At 40.0% G+C, this 24,083-nt stretch overlaps 1 protein-coding gene across 4 annotated transcripts in view; it reads left to right on the forward strand.

Moving 5' to 3' along the window:
- The window catches only part of LOC126203551 (uncharacterized), an 88,320-nt gene that overhangs the window by 20,023 nt on the left and 44,214 nt on the right, over positions 1-24,083 (forward strand). For all 4 annotated transcript variants that reach the window (XR_007540297.1, XM_049937872.1, XM_049937873.1 and 1 more), the window contains exons 2-6: positions 1,287-2,919; positions 3,025-3,190; positions 4,691-4,915; positions 9,957-10,062; positions 16,657-16,773. Coding sequence is in view for 3 of the 4 variants with exons in the window: in XM_049937872.1 (XP_049793829.1) it covers positions 1,287-2,919; positions 3,025-3,190; positions 4,691-4,915; positions 9,957-10,062; positions 16,657-16,773 (2,247 nt within the window). In the remaining variant the exon portion in view is untranslated. The remainder of the gene's footprint in view (positions 1-1,286; positions 2,920-3,024; positions 3,191-4,690; positions 4,916-9,956; positions 10,063-16,656; positions 16,774-24,083) is intronic.

The following is a 24,083-nucleotide window of genomic DNA, read 5'->3' on the forward strand; positions in this document are numbered from 1 at the left end:
CAATACATTAAAACAAGATCTGTCTTCATAAACTTACACCTTCAGACAATGGAAAAACCAGGATGAAATTTAGCAATAGTATGAAAAGGATAGTTGCTACTCACCATATAGTCTAGATGCCAAGCTGCAGATAGGCACAACAAAAAGACTGTCACAAAATAAGCTTTTGGTCAACAGAGACACACACTCATGCAAACGCAACTCACACTCACATGACCACAGTCTCTGGCAGCTGAAGCCAGACTCTAGCTTCAGAGTCTGGCTTCAGCTGCCAGAGATGGTGGTCGTGTGTGTGTGTGTGTGTGTGTGTGTGTGTGTGTGTGTGTGTGTGTGTGTGTGTGTGTGTGTCTATTTTGTGGCAGAGGCCTTGTTGGTCAAAAGCTTATTTTGTGACAGTCTTTCTGTTGTGCCTATCTGCGACTCAGCATCTCTGCTATATGGTGAGCAGCAACTATCCTTTTCATAATAAAGATACAACTTCATAAATCTAACACTTCAAGTTCTTCTGTGTTACACAAATGCCACACCAGTGTGCCAGGCCGTAGAAACTCTGTAATCCTGCATTGACAACTCTGGCAGACGCTCTGTGTGGAACTGAGGTTGCCTTTACACTTAGAAGGGGAAAATGATGTAGGACATTGAAACTCTGAAGTATTTTTAATGTAACAATGCTGTAACTATTCTCCCTCACAATAAAGCGGACAGACAAGATGAAAAAGCTGTAGATCTATCAGCATCCTCCCTGCAGTCTTCAAGATATATGCTAAAATTAACACCAACCACATAAACATCTTTAAAAGCAAAAAAATCTTTCAGAAATCAATGTTGGTTCGGCTTTGTGTCTACAATTTTCTGCCATTCCTTAAGAAATAGAAGACCACTGTCACCTTACTTCCATCTTCTGGTGAAATTATCTATTTAACATGGTGATAAGTATGTGAATTGGTGACAGACGACTCATTCTGGGAATGTGTTAGACTGTGTCAGATTCTAGGGCTTGTTACTGTTTACCTGCAATATGTTCCAAAAGATCTTTGTGAATTACAAATTGAAGTTCTTGGCAAGAATTTTCTTAGTTCAGTGTAGATATGGTATTTGTTATATGTATTTTTAAATTTATATTTTAATGACTGAATAATGAATAGTTACAATGAAAGTATTGTTTTATTCTGTGTGCAAAGAATATAATTTTATGCAAGTTAAATCTACTATTTATTGTTTCCAGTTTTCATCTAACATTGTCTGCTAGACTTACCTCTCCAACAGTTTTCTGTTTATTGTTACAGGTACAACCTACATTATACAGATGATACCAGGAATGATGAGAAGCGCCTGAGCACAATTGAAAGGCTGGCCCTTGCACAAGGCCATTTAGCAGTGTTTCCAGAGAGGTCTGAGCCAGAAGGGAAATCTGGACCCACTGCAGTAATAAATACCACAACACCAGGGACAAGTGTTAAATCTACTGCATCAAGAACTGCTGCTGCACACTCTACACCAATTGATACATCACAGATTAGAAGTGCTACCCTGTGTACAACTAAAAGTGAAAATGATATTACACCAATTATGCGACTTGATAATAAAGTGCTTCTGCAGAATGTAAACCAAAGCTGTAGTCCTTCTGATGCATCAATTGGAGAAAACAAAAGTGAAGGAAGGAAAACGGAAATGTCAGAAGTCAAGGAGACAGTACAAACAACCCCAGAAGAGGAGGACGATAGATGTGCTGAGAACTGTAATCTGGAAAGAACAGGAAGCTGCTCATTGGTAGATTTAAGACCAAATCAGTTGTCAGATGAAAAAGTAAGTCTTAACCTCCATAGAAGCCAGAGTGACATAAATCTCTTGCTGAAACCTTCAGATTGCAATACACAGAAACCAGAGGTACAACTTGGAATTCATAATCCTCATGCCAACAATCTAGCTGTGGCTGCAGTCCACTCAGCTTCATCATCTTCCATAGCAACAGTTGTGAATAACAGACCACCTCAAAGAAAACCTGGCAGTTTGAAAAATCTAGGAAAAGTATCAGTGTTCATTCAGACAGATCACAATGCATCATCTCACAGTGGTAGCTCGTCTCAGGTTAGTGATACCCCTGTAAGTAGTAGGAGTTGTAAAGAAAGAGTAATGGCCTCCAACAATGTTGACAGAGTCTTGATTGGTGCAGAAAGTATTGAATTTGTGAAAGGAAAGCAGTATGTTGCTGACAAGACTGTTAGCAATTTTGGAATACAAACTGAGGTATCTAGCAGCAGTGTTCAAGTGCAAAAGGAGGGGAGAAAGTATGAAGATGATGAATGTAGTCACTGTCCAGGTAGAACTTGCAAAGGAGCTCATAAGAAAGTTCGTGGAGAACGGAGGCCGGATACAGACACTCTTGTAAAAGAACGAGACAGAAATCCATGCGTCGGTGATGTAATTCAAACTGTACAGTCACAAACTTCAAGGTGTGCCACAAATGGATCTGAACAATCACATGAAACAACAGTGAATGCTTCTAATATCAATCAAGCAATTTCTTCGGGAAAGACAGTTGAGGTGAGTGGAGCAATTGACAGTGCCAACAGCTTTGAATATGTGCCAGGAGAAATTTATCAAAGGCATATAAACAACAGAGCTGATACTGTCAAAAACTTTAGCCCAGGAGAGGAGAGACCACATTCTGCTCCATCTGACGTGACATCAGCATGTACAAAATCTGATGTCACTGATAGTGGTGAAGTACAGGCATCTGGTGCTAGCACACTAGCTCGTGATTTGGAAAAGAGTGTTCAGATGTTGCAAAAACTGGTGGAAAATCACAAATCAGACGCTGCACTGCGGAAGAAGCTAGTACGATCCGTTGTAGACAAGCTTGTTAGCAGCAATTATGATGATGATCAAGATGATGATCGTGAGAGACCAAGTAAGCAGGTGAGTGGATAAAAATTAATTTGTACATTAGTTTAATGATAACTTTCTTTTGAAACCTTTATGTAAATGTAATTAGCTATAATGCGGCTTCTCTGGTATTTTCAGGAGGTGTTGAGACAGAAAAATGATATGATTTACATGGGAAATGTGCAGGAACAATTCCAGAGGTCATCTCGAAGTGTGGGTGTTGGTTGCTCTAGCAAGTCCTTGTCATCATCAAATCAGTCAACACAGTCACAGACACCTAGTACAAGTAGATGCGTTGGGCAAGGTTGGTACAGTGCACATTCAATTTGAGTTACAGACTGTGGTTGTTCTTCAGAAGGGTATGGATGACTAGCACTTTAGTAATAGTAAATCTTTCACTTAGTGAAATTTTAAGGTTAATTGTATCAGTGGAATTATTTTGTCCGGGTAATGAGGATAGTAGGAATGGATGAAATAAGTGAGAGAGGAGAATTCAGGTGAGAGTGCTTAGTGTGAAGAAAGGGCAGGGAAAAAGAGATTTGAATATGCTTCTACTGAGAAGGTTTCTTTGAACTGCTTAGAAAATTGTTATCTCACTGCTTTATGCAGCATTTAATTTGACATGTGTACCATGACTTATAACTGCCCCAAATAGTTGCCTTCCCTTCTTTTTCTTTTGTTTTCCTTGCCTTCCTCGTGACCTGTCTGACTTTGGTACTAAGCAGTCTAATGCATATAACTGAAATATTCATATTACAGATAAATGTCACACATTAAAAAATATGAAAAAAATTGGACACAGTGTGGGTATTTAATTATAAATCACATATTATGTGACAACATGTGGTCTGCATATCTCAACATTCTACAGTTTCAGTACTTAAAAGCAACTACAAAATTTAAAACATACCTCTTTTTACAACTTATTTCATTCAAGTTTTCTGTATTTTCTTCCATTCTCTTTCCATCCCATCCCATCCCATCCCATCCCATCCCTATCCGGTGCTTGGGAAGCTAAAAGGTTGTGTACAGTGCTCAAAATAAACTTTCTACCTGATTTGTGGATAATACCTGTTATATTTTTTCTGTATACATTTTCGAAGGTAAGTGCTTTTTAGGCATAGTAAGAAAATGACGGCAGTTTTGATGATATAATTGGAAATTACTGATGTGTATGTTGTTATATTGTAGCTCTTTTGGATGTGAACTAAGTACCATATTTTCAAATGCAGTGTGGCTTCAAATTTTTCCCAAAGATGCATTTCAGCAAAATTTCTCATTTGTGATGCTCAAGAACCATCTGCAGTAGATGAGGATTTTTTCCATGAGGTTAAAACTTGACTTTCAGAACTGTGAGATACATTTAAAGTACTGTGAATTTTTGACACAATTTGCTATTCACAGGCTGTGTTCATAATTGTTTGAATGTCACCATCTGTATCTACATACATACCCCACAAACCACGTTATAGTACATGGCAGATAATATTTTGTATCACTGCTATTATAGTCATCTATCCTGCCCCACTTGCAAATAGAGTGAGGGAAAATGGTTGCTTGTATGCCTTTGTACAAGCCTTCTGTTTCCTTATTTTGTCCTTTAGGTGCTTACATAAGGTGGACGTTTGACACAGTAGAATTGTTGTGCAATCTGTTGGAAAAGCTGGTTTTCTAAACCAGAACTTCTCCGAAAGTTTAGCCATTTTCAAATAATTCTTTCTAAAAATAGAGAAACCATTTAAAATATGATTTTAAAATTTAATTTAACCTTCTACTATCTTTTATTGATTTTGTACACTTTCAGGACGTTCCTCTCTGAAGAAAGTGCACCCGATGGTGTCCCTCTCCACCACAAGTGGCAGTGTGTCGTTACCTGTTCCTGCGGATAGTTGCACTGATGCAACACCTGGTGATGAGTATTACAGTTCCTCTCTTACAAATTCTTCAGCGAATAACAGGAACCGGATGCACTGGAGACAGATGAAAACAGTATCAGAACAAGAATTTGACACGCAGCATTCAAAGTCTGGTATCAGCAAATCTACAATTTATGATTTATTAATAACTTCATTAAGAATTGTGATCATTCTAACGAAGAGCTGCTCTCTCTCTCTCTCTCTCTCTCTCTCTCTCTCTCTCTCAATCTCTCTCTGCAATTACATTTATAAGGAACTTGGCAGTATGAGCCCACTTATCAGTGGGATGCAAGCACTGATTTGGTTCTGAAACATAGGGCAAGTGTATCCATACCTGAGGCAAACTGGGTCACAGTTGTTATAACTGGCCCTTGATATCCTAGTTACTGAAAGTGGGACAGTTGATGTTTCAGCTGGTCCCACACATGTTTTATCACTAACAGATCTAGAGATCTTGTTGGCCATGGGAGTAGAACAACATGCTGACAGTCCCTTGAGACATGGACCCTGTGTAGATGAACATTGCCCTCTTGAAAAATGGCACCTTGATACTATCGCATATGAGGGAGCACACGGGGATGTAGGATATCCGTGACATACCATTGTGCCATGAGAGTTTCCTCAATCACTACCAGCTGTGATCTGAAGTCATACCCAGGGGCTCCCATGATGACAGGAGTAAGACCCCTGTACTCTCCAGAATGTTGGAAAAGCGTTCCATGCTATCCAGTCACAGCACCACTCCAAACACTTTTGTGTTGCCTACACTTTCAGGACGTTCCTCTCTGAAGAAAGTGGGATGGTAGTTTCCTAGTCCAATTGCTGTTAATCTCTGACCTGTGGTGTGGGGCTACACAGAATGTTGCAGGGAATCCATTACTTGTTCTCAGAGGGCAGGCGCAGATGTGAAGGGGCTACAACATGCTTGGTGCACAATACAGCAATCCTCCCTTGTGATGGTCGAGCGGAACCCTGACAAGTATGCCTGCTCTCACAGTCCAACATTGTACGTCATGTTCAAATGCCCCACAAATCTGGCTATTGCAATATCCGACCAGCTGGACAAATGAAGACCCACAGTAGATTCCTTTCAGACTCTGTCAGTTGCAAATAACCCTGTCTCAAACAAATACAAGGCACCTACATGTCCTTCACAACAGTGATCGCTCAACATCTCATGCTATTATTGTCGTTTATACACTCTACTAGGCCTAGTAACAGCTCTAAACACGAACAACATTAATGAGATCTGGTGGTCATTCTACTTGTTGTACAGAATGACAAGCCTATCATTTACGCATCCGTCGATTGTGTGTACGTGTACGAATTATAGTGACACCCGACAATCTACCAGGGCATGTGAATGTCTACACGTGTGTGTGTGTGTGTGTGTGTGTGTGTGTGTGTGTGTGTGTGTGTGTGAAATAATTTCTCAGTTTTCCGGTGGCTTCTGCAATTATCTGCATTCAGATTCCATAATTATTCTTTAAAAAGTTACAGTACATAGATCTCAGCATATTTATTTGTTTTTACCACCAAGGGAACAAGATCACATGATATTAAAAGTGTGACTTTATTACTGCTGAAAGATGAACTATGGTTTAATGTGGCTTCCTTATGTAGTTTTCTCATAGTTGCGATAAATTAGTTGAGTGTTAGGGTGGTTGCTTTATAATTTTTTGCTTCATGATCTAAACTAACCCAGTGCCCTTCGTTTGCTGATGGTGTTCTCTAGGAGACAGACAACCATTAGATTAATAGGTAAGGATTTTCTAGACCTGCTTTCTGCAACTCTAAGAAATGCAATTAAGTTGTTTTCACCAACATTCTCTTGAAGTGCACACCTTCAGAATCCAATTTATATGCATATCCTCTCTCATTTAAGACCATTTTATCAGTCTTTGACGATTTTATTGTTTGGGAATGTAAACTATGTAAACTATAGGGTGTCTAGTTAAGGAGTCCTGATTTCAAAATTAAGTATCTCGAAAATTAGGATTGATAGACAAGTTTATTGTGAAAGCTGTAAGAATTATATGCAAGAATTATACAGAAGTTTAGAAATAGTTCGAAAAGCTGTTAACAAGTGGTGCTGTAATCACAATACGTAGTGCCTGTAAACAGTGTGTCGCATCTCAGAGTGACTAGTTCTGCTGTTGAAATGTAAAAGGACGATAGCGTACCAAAGGACAAGGTAGAAATCTTATATTCCATTGAACAACAAGTTTTTCCAGTTCTGAAGCACCACAGGTTAGTACATAGCACTGCTGGAACAAGGTGCAGTTATCAAACACAATTCAATGTTCCAAAAGGACACAACGCAAAAGTCATTTGCCAGCTCTTTGTCAAAATCCAGTAGACAGGTAACATGGCTGATCTATCATAGAATGTTGGCCCCAAGCAAACTGTAGTTACTGCTGAAAATGTTAACACAGTTTCTGGGATTATTCAGAAAAATCTGTGGAAAGAATTGAACTTAGGAGCTACCAAAAGCGTCTCTTAAATGACCTTTCAGCGAATGATGCTGTGGAGGCCCATACACAGCACCTGGTTCATGCACCTGTGCCGACTGCTGTTCATTGGTGATGAGGACTGGAATTTGCATGCCAGTACAGCAACTGCATGTCCACTGAGTGGGAACAGGTAGCCTTTTCGGATGAATTATATGCTCCATCAGACAGATAGCGTGTACATGCAATTAGTTTTTCCTTGATACAATGGCATTTACCAACAGGAGAATGCAATGTGTCACCAGCTCACAGTGTAGGTGTATGGTTTGGAGAACACCAGGATGAGTTTACCATACTCTCCTGGTCTCCAAACTTACCGAATTTAAACACAATCGAGAATCTGTGATTGGGCTGTTCCCATCGTGGCTTCTCAGCTTACAAATCTAGTGCAGCCGGTTACGGCACTGGAGTGAACATGGCTCCACATCCCTGTTGATACTTCCAGATCCTGATTGAAACTCTTCCTGCACATCTCGCAGCGGTTGACAGATAGTGACATTAATGTGTCTGGACGATGTATAAAGTTAACAGAAAATCAGTTGCTTCACATTTTTTCTGGATATTTTGCTGATCGGCTGCAATTCATTGCAAATGCTCTGCTCATGATTTATGTCTTAAAAGAATAAAAATGTTATTAGAAATTTTTTACTGAATTTTGCAGTCTTCCCAGTTTTACTTCATTTTCACCAAAAACAAATTGAGTGCCGCCAGGTGGCATTTTTCACCTGAGGGATAAAAACAAAAGATTTACAGTGATACTACGAATGTATGGTGCAAAGTGACCACACAACTCAAGCTTAAAAGTGAGTGCAGGATTCCCATCAAATGCAAGTCCACCATACCGTACTTTATACCGAATGCACAACGTTTTTAGGCTACACCTGCAACTTACTAAAAACTGTGGTGATTGATTTGCAAGTACAAAGAATTTCGTGTGACAAATGCCACCAAGTGGCATTTTCAATAATTTCCAGGTCCAGACAGGCTGTAATTGTGTGAAGTGCCCATTATACAGTGAAAGTGTGTCATAAAATTTCATTGGTGAAAAACTGGTGATGAAAAACATAATTTTATGACCTCAGAACCCTTGCGATGACCCCAGAACCATTGCCATATGTTCACTATATTAGTTAAAACTGCATTTATGCCTCAGATTGGATATTACGTGCATATTTTATGTGCATAGGAACGGTAACTTTGACCCTCTGGATCTTGGTAATGGATAGCAATATCGAAAAGAGTTTCAAGGTTCTCATAAAACATCATCTTAAGAACAAATGGTAAAAATTTCAACGATCTGCCACCAATAACAATTGTAGAAGTGACCATCTGTACAAGTGGTATTTTTTGTACCCCAAAAAAGCTATTTTTGGATGGGGGGTCTCAGGAACTGAATGTAGAAACTCTGTCTAAGGTCACCACAGACAACAAGTAATGCAAAAGAACCAACTGATTTGCTCAGTTTGCCTGGGTTGGAGGAACTGTCTAATGTTTAAATTTTGACCCTGTTCTGTAGGATATCTACAATATGCATATTCTTTAGATAGGTATACAAATGATTGTTAGGTCAAGGGCTGTTCAAAACACTTAACCCCTTATCTGTCTGGTCAGTGTGACTCCCTGAAAAATTGCCATTTTGCACGCAGGTTTTTGTAATGTATTGTTATCATACTCTCTTGTGCATGAACTGATGAGGTATGATAGTGAATATGTTAAGAAGCTGGCCTCAGATTCGAAGGATGGAGGTCTGGCCAATCTCAGTAAAATTTTCCATGATGTTCCTAAATTATTTCAGTCAAATTCTGGAATGGTTCCTTGCAACTAGGTCAGGGCCAACCACCTGTAAAACATATCTGTATATATTTATGTATCTGCATCTATGTCTTTTATCCTCATGTTAAGTTGGCAGATTGTATATTGTTGGAAAAATGATCCCTGAATGAATGAATGAATAGAATAGAGAGTCCAATCTATTCTATTCATTAAGGGATGATTTTTACAGTGATATAGGAAAAAGGAAAAGGTAAAGTTATTATTGATGCAGACATTCAAAAACATATAAATGTGTATCACAAGTGGTTGACCCTGACCTGGTTGAAGGAACTATCTTGGAATTTGCCTGAAATTGTTTAGGAATATCACAGTAAATCTAAAACAGGGTGGCTGGACAGGGTGTGAACCTCCATCCTTCCAAATTTGAAACAAGTGTTTTAACAAATGCACTGAAGTAACTAATTCAGTTTATACCTATTGTCAATACTCTTTTGTTTATACATACATGGAAAAACCTAGTTTAGCAAATAATTGTGCACTGTGCTTTGGGTCCCACAACACTGATCAGCACACACACAATACACACAAACATGCACACCTGCAAATTCTTTTAGGGTTATCGTGTTGCCCCACCTTTGCAGATATATAAACGTTTATCATAACAAAATTTGTAGAATACTATTTAAAAATGTTTTATGGTGATACATTTGTGTTCATAAGTTTAATGTAATGTCTGGTGTAAGTCTAGTCAGTTGTTATTAGATTTAATTTAAATTATTGGTATTGATTTGCTAATCAGATTGACTCTTGCTTGATAGCTTGATTTTATGTTACTTGCATATCTCTGTCATGTTATATTAATATTTTACAGATGAATCTGCTTTGAAATCACAGCTGCTCAAATTTTGTGAAACAGAACGAGGGAATCAACTGTCATGGATTCAGTTTGAAATCGAACATCTCTCTAATTTGAAACAGTTGAGTATGTTAGTCCTCTGTGATAGTATGACATCCCGCGGCCGGGTTCCCGGGTTCGATTCCCGGCGGGGTCAGGGATTTTCTCTGCCTCGTGATGACTGGGTGTTGTGTGATGTCCTTAGGTTAGTTAGGTTTAAGTAGTTCTAAGTTCTAGGGGACTGATGACCATAGATGTTAAGTCCCATAGTGCTCCAAGCCATTTGAACCATTTTTTTTATAGTATGACATTCACAAGTTTTATATCATTTTTCTATTGTCTAGTGATAATGTCAAGGCTTCTTTCTGTTCCAAACATTGACTCATTCATTGAAGTTTTAAATTTCTGTCATTATGAAAAGAATGGATTGCTGCTCACCTTAAAGCGGATATGCTGAGTCTCACATAGGCACAACAAAAAGACTGTCAGACAAGTAATCTTTCGGCCAAAATGGCATCCATTGGAACTAGACTACACACACACACACACACACACACACACACACACACACACTTGCGACCACAGTCCCACATTCTCTGCCTGCTGAGGCCTGCAGTCTGGCCTTGGCAGCTGAGACTGTGGTCATGTGTGTGTGTGTGTGTGTGTGTGTGTGTGTGTGTGTGTGTGTGTGTGTGTTGTCTAATTCCACTGAAGGCCTTTCAGGTGCTGTGCTCATCCAGGATCAGCATTCTCATTCTTAATGTACAGTTTTATCCTTAGCAGTAGTAATAGTGACAGTATCAATATTCTGTGTTTGAAGATTCGCTAGTGTGTACCATCCTTACTTAATACCTGCAGACAGGCATTTACACTAAAGTGAACAGAAGAGAGCCCAGGTAACCGAATGACGGACATGTTGATTTCAATGTCTGTGAAACTAACGTCCCATATTTGGTGGTTTTTGTATTTATACTTACATATTAGAAAAATACACACATCAAAAAAAAGTTTTGCATTACCTCGGTTCCGAGATTCCAGAACCTGTACAGGAAATTGGAATAGAGATCAACATAAACGTCATTTCTGTCCGTTTTATTGGTAATGAAAACCACACATTCCATGTTCTACCACCATACATCAAGACATTCAGAGATGGTGGTCCAGATTGCTGTACAGACCGATACCTCTAATACCTAGTAGCACGTCCTCTTGCCTTGATGCATGCCTGTACTCTTTGTAGCATGCTATCGACACATTCATCAAGGCACTGTTGGTCCAGATTGTCCCATTCCTCAATGGCGATTTGATGTAGATTCCTCAGAGTGGTTAGTGGGTCACGTTGTCAATAAACAGCGCTTTTCAATCTTCCCAGGTATGTTTGATAGGGTTCATGTCTGGAGAACATGCTGGCTACTCTAGTCGAGCGATGTCATTGTCCTGAAGGAAGTCATCCACAAGATGTGCACAATGGGAGCACGAATTGTCATCCATGAAGATGAATGCCTCGTCAATATGCTGCCGATATGGTTGCACTATCGATTGGAGGATGGCATTCACGTGTCACACAGCTGTTACGGCACCTTCCATGACCAGCAGCAGCAGCAGCAGCATACGTCGGCCCCACATAATGCCACCCCAAAACAATAGGGATCCTCTACCTTCTTGCACTTGCTGGACAGTATATCTAAGGCATTCAGCCTGACCAGGTTGCCTCTAAACTCGTCTCTGATGATAGTCTGATTGAAAGCATATGCGACACTCATTGGTGAAGAGAACGCGATGCCAATCCTGAGCAGTCCATTTGACATGTTGTTCGGTTGAGCATCGTGCAACATATTGTGCACAGTTTGTGTTGTAACATGACATCCTATTACTGCACAAGAAGCATTATTCAACATAGTGGTGTTGCTGTCAGGGTTCATCCGAGCCATAATTCATAGGTAGCAGTCATCCACTGCAGTGGTAGCCCTTGGGTGGCCTGAGTGAGGCATGCCATCGACAGTTCCTGTCTCTCTGTATCTCCTCCATGTCTGAACAACATCGCTTTGGTTCACTCTGAGACGTCTGTACACTTCCCTTGTTGAGAGCCCTTCCTGGTTCAAAGTAACAATGGGGACGTGATCGAACCGTGGTATTGACCGTCTAGGCATGGTTGAATTACTGACAACACGAGCCGTGTACCTCCTTCCTGGTTGGTTGACAGGAACTAATCGTCTGATGGACCACCTCCGTCTAATGGGCGCTGCTTATGCAGGGTTGTCTACATCTCTGGGCGGGTTTAGTGACTTCGCTGAACAGTCAAACGGACTGTGTGTGTGATACAATATCCACAGTCAACATCTATCTTCAGGAGTTCTGGGAACCGGGGTGATGCAAAACATTTTTTTGAAGTGTGTACATAGTTTTAATGATACACTACATCAACTATGTCTCCCAAATGAATCATTTGTAGTGTGGTTTGTTCTGCTAATGTCTCAGGAAATGTGTGTAAATGTGAAATGCGTGTAGGTGAAACTGAATTGCAGTTCCAGCTTTCTTTAGCACTAGTTCAAAGTGTTGCACATATAGTCCATTAAATTTTGGGCATGCAGCTGCGCAAATAAAATTTCTTCCACTGATATTTCAGCTGCATAGCGTCTGGCCATCCTCAGAGTGAGTCGCAAGACTGACAACAAGGTGCCATGTGTGGCCTTATATGTTCCACTGAGGCGGTTCTGTGCATGTGTGTCACAGACACTGGCCAGTGGCAAAGAGATACACTTACTCACGCACCATCTGTGGTGAAGGTGTACAGACATTCGATTCGCGTATCAATGTATGTTCAACGGTGGTGAAACCGTGATGACTTCTGTGCAGTTTAATTACCCCAAGAACCAGATTCCATGCTTTGTCTAAATTAAAACTGTTATCTCTATTTATTAAATTATTAGCTAATCTAATCTTCCTTGAAGGCAGGATCCCAAAAGGAAGAGGTGGATGTTAAAATCTTCACATCACTGTAGTTCATGGAATGCCCTGTATCAGTACAATGTTGGCTGCGTTGGATCATATAAGGCCATGCTTGGCACCTTGTTGTCAGCCTGTCGACTCAGTTTGTGGGTGGCCAGATGATATGCGACTGAAATATCAGTGGAGGAAATTTTATTTGCGCAGCTTCATGCCTGAAATTTAATGAACTATTCATTACACTGTGAGTAGTTGTTGCACACATCTAGGTTAACATATTTTGCTGGCTTTTCATTACAAATGAGGAGCATCAACACTGTGGTTAATTTTTACATTAGTGATTGTTTCACAAATTAGTAGCTACTATCTATCAGACACCCTGATGTCTGCAGTGACATAAATGAAGCACTTCAAGGATTTTATTAAAGTACATATAAGGGATACAATATCAATGAAATGTGTTTAATTGAATGTGAAGTATACATACAACCTGTTACGTAGGATACTTGATAAAATTTGATGTATAGTGTGTTATAAACGCATTTTACAGTGTTCATAGTTCACAGCACAAACACTAGATGTCAGAAACATGTTTTACAGAGGTGAAACAAGGTAGTGCACTTGGAGTGTCTCGATTGTTAAACAAAGGTGGTATTTATGCCACAACATAATGTACTGTATGGTGCGCAAAATTTTTGAGTGTTGTAGAGACAAAGTGTGCTTTCAGATGTTGGTACTACATTAGATGTGTCCCATCACACTGAGACATTGTTAAGGCAGCATGATAGAAACATGGAGAAAGATAATCGACAAGCCATGACTCAGAGTCAGTAAAAGTCACTCTGCTGCTTATCAGCAGAGCTGAATACATGATTCACAGTGTGTTGGAGGATCATTAGATGGTACCTTAACATGTCTCATTACCATATTCAGTGTATGCAAGCACTGACATCGCTGAATTACAGATCTCAACTCCAGTTTGTTATGATGATATGTGAGTGGCAGGAAGCGAGCGACTAGTGATTAAATTGCTGAATGTTCTTGAACGAAGTCACATTTCAAGTGAGTGGCAGAGTCAACATGTATAATTGCATCATTTGGGGAACTGAGAATTCACAAATCTCATACAAGCTCTTAAGAGCCAGCCCTAAAATGTCTGTGTGGTGCTCAGTGACTCACTACAAAGTCTTTGTCCCATTGTTTTTTGTGGAGAAAGCTGTTCACGCAGTCAATTCACTTGAAATAATTGAGTAGTTATATAATCCCCCAACTACAGGAAGGTGGGACACTGGGCATCATTAACCTCCTAACAGTCCTGACCCAATGCCTACAGAGTGTTTTGTATGGGGCTACGTCAAGGCAACAGTGTACTCACATAAACTACAGAATCTAGCCAATCTGCAAATGCAGATAACCTAACCTAACCTAACCTAACCTAACCTATTACGATGGCCTTTCTGTCAATCACTCCAGAAATACTGCGCCCCATGTGGTACAACATGAATGCTAGGTAGGATATGTGCCACATCCGCAGTGACAGACATGGAGAGTGCTAATATGCTGCGACACAAATTTCAGACACAAACTCCAGACTCTCCTACACATGTATGTACCATTAACAAGCCATAAATTTAAATAGTTTCTTGTATATAGTGTTTTAATTGTCTGACATCTCGAACAAATCACCATGTACAACTCATTATTTTTGTCTTCAGTAATGATTGTTCATATTTGAGAATGTCAGTGCCACTTTGCAGCACTATAATAATTACATCTTTTGGGTTAACTGCAGATTTTAGACAGGAAATTCCACTATGTAAACAACTGAAACATGATTACTTGAAATTGTCATTGTGCACCTCTCATGCAATGCAAAGTTGCGTTCAAAACACAGCACTTCTTTCATTACACAGTTTTGAATTTTTTTATGCGATGCTCTGTCTATCCTGTTCTTTCTTGGGATATTGTATCACTGCACTGCAGCATGGGCATGGATTTACTAGGTGTTTTCCTGAACACCACAGCAGAAACCTCTGAATTTCATTGACATGTTTTTACCAGATCCACCATACAGCACAAAGCTTGTTTCATCAGATTTTCATCTCATTTGCTAGAGCAAGATTTTCAGAACGTAATCATTTGCAGAAAATTGAAACACTGAATTGTGCTCTGGGCAAAACCTTGAGGGAGCAGGAGAACACTTTTTATGTAATGTGTGGTCTGCAGTGAAAAAAACTATGCAGAATGACAGTGATAATTTTAAGGGTTAATTCATTCAGATTCAATGTTATCAATCAAGATATGTGTAGAATTAGTGTAGTTTTCATATAAAATAGTAGATTAAAAATAGGTGACATTAAATTCTGTGTCTAGTACTCTATCAAGAACTTCTATTACACTCACAATATTAAACATAACAACGAGCATACTAAAATCTCATTATGTACGATTACTTTTAAGAAACCAAATGTTTTACTGGAAAAAAGCCATTAAAAACATGAAGGCCTCGATTCCAATGACGGACCAATACACTTCCTCGAACATTAGGTAAGGTTGATGTTTTGCATGTTACACATCTACATACGAGTTCATTGAGGAACATTGCATCGTACTTCTGAACAACACAGGCACTGCCGTATCGTACTTATTTACCGACACTGAGCAAATGACTTCCAAACAAAATGATGCCACTGTACAGGAATATACATAATGGATGTACAGGTGCATTTTGTAGACACATGGTTGAGAACATCTGGAAGTTTAGATGTGACTGTGAAACAGACTTGAACAGCGTATTGGTAAGGTGACGGCTCACAATAAGTTGGAAATCTGGGTTTGAGTCCCAGTTTGGCACAAATTTTCATTGTTGTCTTTCCATGACAGAACTGATGGTTGTCCATGTTCACTACGCTGAATAAATTTCATGCATTTGTGAAAACAAAGATGATGTGACTTACCAAACGAATGCGCTGGCAGGTTGATACACACACAAACACACACAAACATACAGACAAAATTCAAGCTTTCGCAACCAATGGTTGCTTCATCAGGAAAGAGGGAAGGAGAGGGAAAGACGAAAGGATGTGGGTTTTAAGGGAGAGGGTAAGGAGTCATTCCAATCCCGGGAGCAGAAAGACTTACCTTAGGGGGAAAAAAGGACAGGCACACACACACACACACACACACACACACACACACACACACACACACACATATATATCCATCCGCACATACACAGACACAAGCTGAAATGTCTGCTTGTGTCTGTGTATGTGCGGATGGATATGTGTGTGTGTGCGAGTGTATACCTGTCCTTTTTTCCCCCTAAGGTAAGTCTTTCCGCTCCCGGGATTGGAATGACTCCTTACCCTCTCCCTTAAAACCCACATGCTTTCGTCTTTCCCTCTCCTTCCCTCTTTCCTGATGAAGCAACCGTTGGTTGCGAAAGCTTGAATTTTGTGTGTATGTTGTGTGTGTGTTTGTGTGTCTATCAACCTGCCAGCACATTCGTTTGGTAAGTCACATTATCTTTGTTTTTAGATATATTTTTCCCACGTGGAATGTTTCCCTCTATTATATTCATGCATTTGTGATGTACATTTAGAATGACTATAAATTTCATTGATTCCTGATATATACCATACTTGACTTTAAACAAAGTGAGAAAATTATGTTGAACATTTTTACAGCGTATTTCATTATTTCACAATACCAAAAATGTATTTTATAGGTTTCTAATGGGCCAGAAGAGTTTAACAAGAAGTCTGGAAAGTCTGTATGAAAATAGGCAGAAATTACCAACAAGGCAGTTTACCAAATGTGCTTCTGCTACCCAAACATCATTCAGGTGAGTTTATTCTGCCAGAATTTTTTAGTGCATGTCATTATCATCATCATCTGAAGTATGATATTACCACAGGATGTTTCAAAGTGGACTGTAAATATTTTAGGTCGTGGTAATATTGACAATATAAAATTTCTGATTTTGTATGTACATATGTCCCATTTTGTTTGAAAATACTGTTGTTCGAAATCGTCTCAGATAGTTCTGAAGCAGCCACATAAATCTAAAATACAATTAAAATTTGCACCTCTGTTGTTTGAATCAAACAAGACTGCAGTTTCAAGCTGGCTGACTGTTATAAAACAAGTACTGAAAACTGTATTACACATCTTCACCCATCTCAGTATCCTGGCATGGTATTTGTTTAGGAGGTATGTAATGGCAATGTGCTTGTGAAGAATACTGTTGACCAATTCATAGCCACAGAATTTCAGATTCGTAATTGCACTGTCATGTTGTCATCAACATTCCTGAGACAGTACTCACATTTCTTCGGAATATGCATTTGCAGAAAATGTGGATTAAGTACACACAACTCTGCAACTGATAGAATGAAAATGCTGAATAAGAACATTGGATGTCAGCATATATCAGTTTCAGATAGACAAGTATGATTGAACATTATGTCAGCATATCTCGTATCCGTGACAATATTATGGAAAGGATAGATTAGTACTCATCATACAGCAGAAATGCTGAGTCACAGATAGGCACAAGAAAAAGACTTTCAAACAATGCCTTGGACTACCACTATCCACCACCTCTACAACAACCTTTAAAACTCCCCCACACGCCCTCATAGCTAACAAACTCTGCCTTGCAGACCACTACATTTACCCCACCCTCAAACACTACCGTCTACCATCATACAGAATCCAGAACCTAAAGAGCTTCGAAACACAGTCATGAACTTTTCCTCCATAAACCTTAGCCCCACACTGAAATTCAGTCATGCAGGTCTTGTTAAAGACCTTCTCTCCTTCTCCTAGCCCCCATAGTGGAAACACTTCTTTGCCACAATTCCTACCAATCAGACTCAACCAGAGTCCAATGTTAAACCCTGCCTGACTCAGTTTAATCGTCACCCTCACTGCCCCCAAATCACCCCGTTAGCTTTCCAGAATTTCTTAATCTCGAACCTAGCCTCACCATCATTCCATAAATCCCTCAACATGCAAGCTAACCTTACATCCGTAGAAAGAACTGCAATCTACCACCAAAAAATTGAATGCAACCTTAAAATCCCACCCACTGAGATAGGCTCCACCGCTGTTATTTTGAACCACAAAGATTACATTGCCAAAGAACTCTACCATCTGTCAGATTCATCCACCTACAAACCCTGCCACAGTGACCCCATCCAGAAATGCAGCAGGATCTCCAGTCTCTCCTCAACTCCTTAGGCTCATCCCAGAACTTCTCTCTAGAGTCCATCTCTCACCTCACCCTTACCACTCCCCACACACCTACCTTCTACATGCTTCCCAAAGTTCATAAACCCAACCATCCAGGATGCTCTACTGAGGCTGGTTACTGTGCCACCATTGAGAGAATCTCTCCTCTTGTAGACAAACATCTTCAGCCTATTACCTGCAACCCACACTCCTATATAGAAGATACCAACCATTTCCTCCATCGACTCTACAGTTCCTCTTTCCTTAATACATGGTGCCCTGCTCTTCACTATTAATGGCACCTCTATTTGCACTGATACCCCTAATACCCATGACCTTGCTCCTACTGACCACTACCTTTCCCAACACCTGGCAGATTCCAAATCTACAGCTGCTTCCTAGTGGCCATGATCAACTATATCTTCACCCTCAGTCACTTCTCCTTTGAAGGCACCACCTACAAACGAATCCGAGGTATGGCAGTGGACATCTGCATAACACCATCTTATGCCAACCAATTCATGGGCCATCTAGAGGAAAACCAATTCATGGGCCATCTAGAGGAATCCTCCCTAACTACCGAGAACCATAAACCCCAACCTGATTCAAATTCATTGATAAGATCTTTGTGATATGGACTGATGGTTAAGACACCCTATCCACATTCCTCCAGAATGTCAGCACCTTCTCCCCCCTCTTCAACCCAACAAGCTACCTTCCTCAATGCGGACCTCCACCTCAAAGACGGCTACATCAGTACCTCGTCCATGTCAATCCTACCAACAACCAGCAATACCTCCACTTCAACAGCTGCCACACATTCCATACCCAGAAGTCCATTTCATACAGCCCAGGCTCACTTGACTGTCACATCTGTAGGTACGAGCAGTCCCTCCAGAAGAACACCAAGGGTCTCTCACTGAAGCTTTCACAGATGGTAATTACCCTCCGAACCTTGTACAGAAAAAAAATCTCCTGTGTGTTCTCTCTCCAGTCATCCCCCCCCCCCCCCCACATCCCAAAGTGCCACTGTCCAGCCACAGAGGAGCATCCCTATCGTGAATCAGTACCACCCAGGGCTGGAGCAACTGAATTATATTTTCTGCCAGGGTTTTGACTACCTCTCGTCGTGTCCTGAAATGAGGGCTGTCCTACCTATTATCCTTCCCATCATCCCTCCCACAGTGGTATTTTGCCGTCCCTGAATCTACGCAATATTCTCATCCATACCTACACAACGTGTGGTCCTAGCCCTTTTCCTCATGGCTCATATCTCTTTAATGGACGTAGACACAAGACCTGTGTGATACATCCCCCCCCCCCCCCCCCAACCTCCAGTCGAGTCATAAGTATCATCTGTCCCCTCAGAGGTAGGGTCACCTGTGAAACTAGTCATGTGATCTGCAACCACTGTGCTGTGTTTTACATGGGCATGACGGCCAACAAGCTGTCTGTCCATATGAATGGCCACCGACAAACTATGACCATGAAAGAGCTGGATACGCGTTTGCTGAATGTGCTGCCCAACATGATATTCTCCATTTTAATGATTGCTTCATATCCTGTACCATCTGGATTCTTCCTACCAACACCAGCTTTTCTGAACTGCAAAAGTGGAAACTCTCCCTGCAGTATATCCTACATTCCTCCTGCCTCACCCGTAGTTAACCATCCTCCTACACCCACTTATCCTCTTCCTTGTTCACACTCTGGCACTCCTCCTCCCCCCACCTGATATAACCTGGAATTAAAAATAATATGAATGCAGTGTAAGTTAAAATGTTAATTCACTTAATTCTGGTGTTTACTGTTGTTGCTTTGGTCATCAACCAAAGGTCAGTGTGAGGAAGCTTTCCATTACTATCACTTTTCACCTGTACTCTCCATTTCAGCATAGCTGCTGCATCCCATATCATTGAGTAGCTGCTTTTTGTACTCATTATCTACGCCTGCCACTGTGATTTTTTCATCCATTATGACTCGTTGTAGTATATACCTAACCATCCTCTATTGTTATTTGATTATGTTCTTTATTAGACATTTTATCTTGTTGATTCATTGGGAGATAATCTTCATTTTTTACTTGATCAGTCCATCTGTTTTCCAAAAGTTTCATGTAACACAACATTCCAAATGCCTCGTACAAGTATAATTTAATTTCAGCCTTCCACAGTATCCATGTTTCACAGCCATGCTTTCAACATAACTTTTCATGAATCTGTTTCTAGTCTCAAAGTCATATTTTGGATAATAGTAGCTGTTTTGTTTTAGAGAAAACCTTTTTGCTTTGTACAATCCTACCAGCTTGTCTTCTTTCATAATCTATTCTATTTCTGGAATAGCAGAATTCGTTTACTTTTTCGAGAGTCTCTTGTTAAAATTTGACGTTTTATTATCTAGCATATTCACCTGCTGTGCTGCACACATTTTTACCCTAATTTACTGATAATTTAATTAGTTTATGGGTATTTGTTCCTTCAGAGCTCACGTGCAAAGCTTTTTGAAATTCAGAAAAGAGAATTGTATCTTCACAATCATCTGAATGTGTGTACCGTGTTGTCATTTTCAATTGAACTAATTTCTCATGGGCAAATACAGTGTTTGGATGTTTCTGCACGTATTGTTTCCATCTGCAAGTCTTTTTCGTGCATTTGTTATGCAATATTCTTTTTCATCTCTGACCACTGTGCTCCTTAAAGTGATTATTTATTAGTCTGTGTGAAACATATGTGTTACCGTGTTTCAATTTTGTATCTATCCTTGACATCTTCTCTTCATTAATTCTGATGCAGCTTTTATGTATTCCTGAAAATATGTATTCTGAGTGACTGTTATTTTTGCTGTTAACTTTCCACATTTCTAAATTTCCAGGATTTGGTATTATTTCACACCTTGTTTGTCAAGAAAGAGGGAAAATTGAATCGTGTAGTTTCTTTATTAATGCCACAATATCATCTCTTATCTGTGGCTGCTACTTTTCTATTTCTTTCAATACAAGTACTTTTCCTGCTACAATTACAACATGTACTTTAACTCTATTTTATTGCTTTTTCATTCCAGTAACTCCTCGAAGAGATAGGAGATCCCGTATAAGAATCAAAATTTAAAAGATCTGTGGAAGATTTAAAAATCAAATCAGGTAGAAAGCATAGATAATACTTCACTGGAATTTCTAAAGTAATTGGGGGAAATGGCAACAAAATGACTATTCGTGTTGGTGTGTAGAGTATATGAGACTGATGATGTACCATTGGACTTTTGGAAAAACATCATCCACACTGTTCGAAACATAGCAAGAGCTGACAAGTGCGATAATTATCACACAATCGGCTTAATAGCTTATGCATCCATGTTGCTGGCAGGAATAATGTAGAGAGGAATGGCAAAGAAAACTGAGGATCTGTTAGATGTCAATCAGCTTGGCTTTAGGAGAGGTAAAGGCACTAGAGCAGTTCTGACATTGTGATTCATAATGGAAGAAAAATCTAGACACATTCACTGGTTTTGTTGACCTGGAAAAAGCATTTGGCAATGTCAAAAGGTGCAAGATATTCAAAATTCAGAGAAAAATCGGCTTAAGTTGTAGGGAAAGATAGGTAATATACAGTATGCCCAAGAACCAAGAGGAAACAGTAAGACTGGAAGACATAGAATGAGGTGCTCAGATTAAAAAGGATACAAGGCAGTGATGTAGTCTTTTGTGCCTACTGTTCAGTCTATACAGCGGAAGAACCACGAGAAAAATAAAAGAAAGGTTCAAGAGTGGGATTAAAATTCAGGATGAAAGGATTTCAATGATAAGATTTGCTGCTGACATTGCTATCCTCAGTGAAAGTGAAGAAGAATTACAGGATGTGTTGAGAAGAATGAACAGTCTAATGAGTACAAAATATGAATTGTGAGTAAACTGAATAAATACGAAAGTAATGTGAAGTGGTATAAATGAGAACAGTGAGATACTTGACATCAGAATTGGGGATCATGAAATGGACGAAGTTAAGCAATTCTATTAGCTAGTCAGCAAAATAGCTGATGACAGATGGTGTTAGGAGGACATAAAAAGCATACTAACACTGGTAAAAAGGGCATTCGTGCCCAAGAGAAGTCTGCTAGTCTTAATTTGCCATTTGGAGTCCAGCATTGTACGATAGTGAGACATGGAGTGTGGCAAAACCGGAACAGAAGAGGACTGAAGCCTGCGGGATGTGATGCTACAGAAGAAAATTGCAATTCAGGGGGACTGGTAGGTAAGGAACAAGGAGGTTCTCTGCAGAATTGGCAAGGAAAGAAGCTTATGGAAAACACTGATTGGACATTTGTAAAGACATCAGAAAAAACTTGTATGGTGCTAGAGGGAGCTGTAAGGGTAAAAACAGTAGAGGAAGACTGAGATTGGAATACATCAGCAAATAATTGAGGACGTAGGTTGCAGTTGCCACTCTGAGGTGAAACGATTGGCACAGGAGAGGAATTTGTGGCGGTCCACATCAAACCAGTCTGAGGACTGATGACTCAGAAGTGTCATCGCCTGGATAAATCTTGCAGTCCTTAACCTGATTCTTGAATCTGTGTTTTATTGAAATGTAGTCACTCTGATATCCACTATATCTTCCTCGACAGTGCGGATCATCAAAAAGTGTGTTTGCTATGAGTATCTTTAGCCCAGCACAGAATTCCGTTAACCTTTCCCCACCCATTGTGCTTGTCAATACCGTGATTAAATTCTCATCCACTTTGACCTATTTTACAAGTTCTTTAATATTATCACACACTTCAATTTCAGTCCTCCATTCTGTGGTTAAAATTTATACCTGTGTGATTATAATGTCCGTTCAGTATCCATTCAATTTAGTCATTAGTATTCTGTTTGCAGCACACAACCCTTTGCTCTGTTTCCAGTTTCCCTGTGCACTATTATTCCTGCTCTACCTTTATCAGATCCAGTATGATTAACCCTCGAGTGGGCGCGTTGCGTATAAAGTATGCCAATCACAAAAACCATTATTTTCTACCATTCCATTGTTGTTTTACAACTGTGAGCCCACACCTATTTCTTCATTACTGTTTCAGCGAATAAAGTGATGTGTTATCACACATCCAACTGAGCAGCAGTAATATAAATTAAACTGCAAGCTAGGTGGGAAAAAATTTATGATCCGTGTGAGAAAATGAACCATTACCTGAGCTACCTGCACAGTCACACACTGAGGCAGTTACCTACAAGATAGTTAGTAATTAGATAAGCAGTTGGCTGGCCGAGCGGCTCTAGGCGCTACAGTCTGGAATCGCGTGATCGCTACGGGCGCACGTTCGAATCCTGCCTTGGGCATGGATGTGTGTGATGTCCTTAGGTTAGTTATATTTAAGTAGTTCTAAGTTCTAGGGGACTGATGACCTCAGCAGTTAGGTCCCATAGTGCTCAGAGCCATTAGATAAGCAGTTGGCAGGAATCTGATGCATCTGTACTGTTAATTGCCTCCAGTGAGTCATTGGCGTGGGGAGGGGGGGTAGCACTTGTACATGGCAACAGAGTGATATAATGAAAGTTTGTTTTATTAGTGTTTAGTTAAACAGGGATCTAGATCATATAATGTAAATTTATCATTGTTTAATTAAAGTGAGACTAAACTCTGCTTTTTCTCATACATATTTCCTTTGGTAACATAAATGTTGTTGTTGTGGTCTTCAGTTCTGAGACTGGTTTGATGCAGCTCTCCATGCTACTCTATCCTGTGCAAGCTTCTTCATCTCCCAGTACCTGCTGCAACCTACATCCTTCTGAATCTGCTTAGTGTATTTATCTCTTGGTCTCCCTCTACGATTTTTACCCTCCACGCTGCCCTCCAATGCTAAATTTGTGATCCCTTGATGCCTTAAAACATGTCCTACCAACCGATCCCTTCTTCTAGTCAAGTTGTG

The sequence above is a fragment of the Schistocerca nitens genome, chromosome 9 (assembly GCF_023898315.1).
Source record: "Schistocerca nitens isolate TAMUIC-IGC-003100 chromosome 9, iqSchNite1.1, whole genome shotgun sequence".
Lineage (NCBI taxonomy): Eukaryota > Metazoa > Arthropoda > Insecta > Orthoptera > Acrididae > Schistocerca > Schistocerca nitens.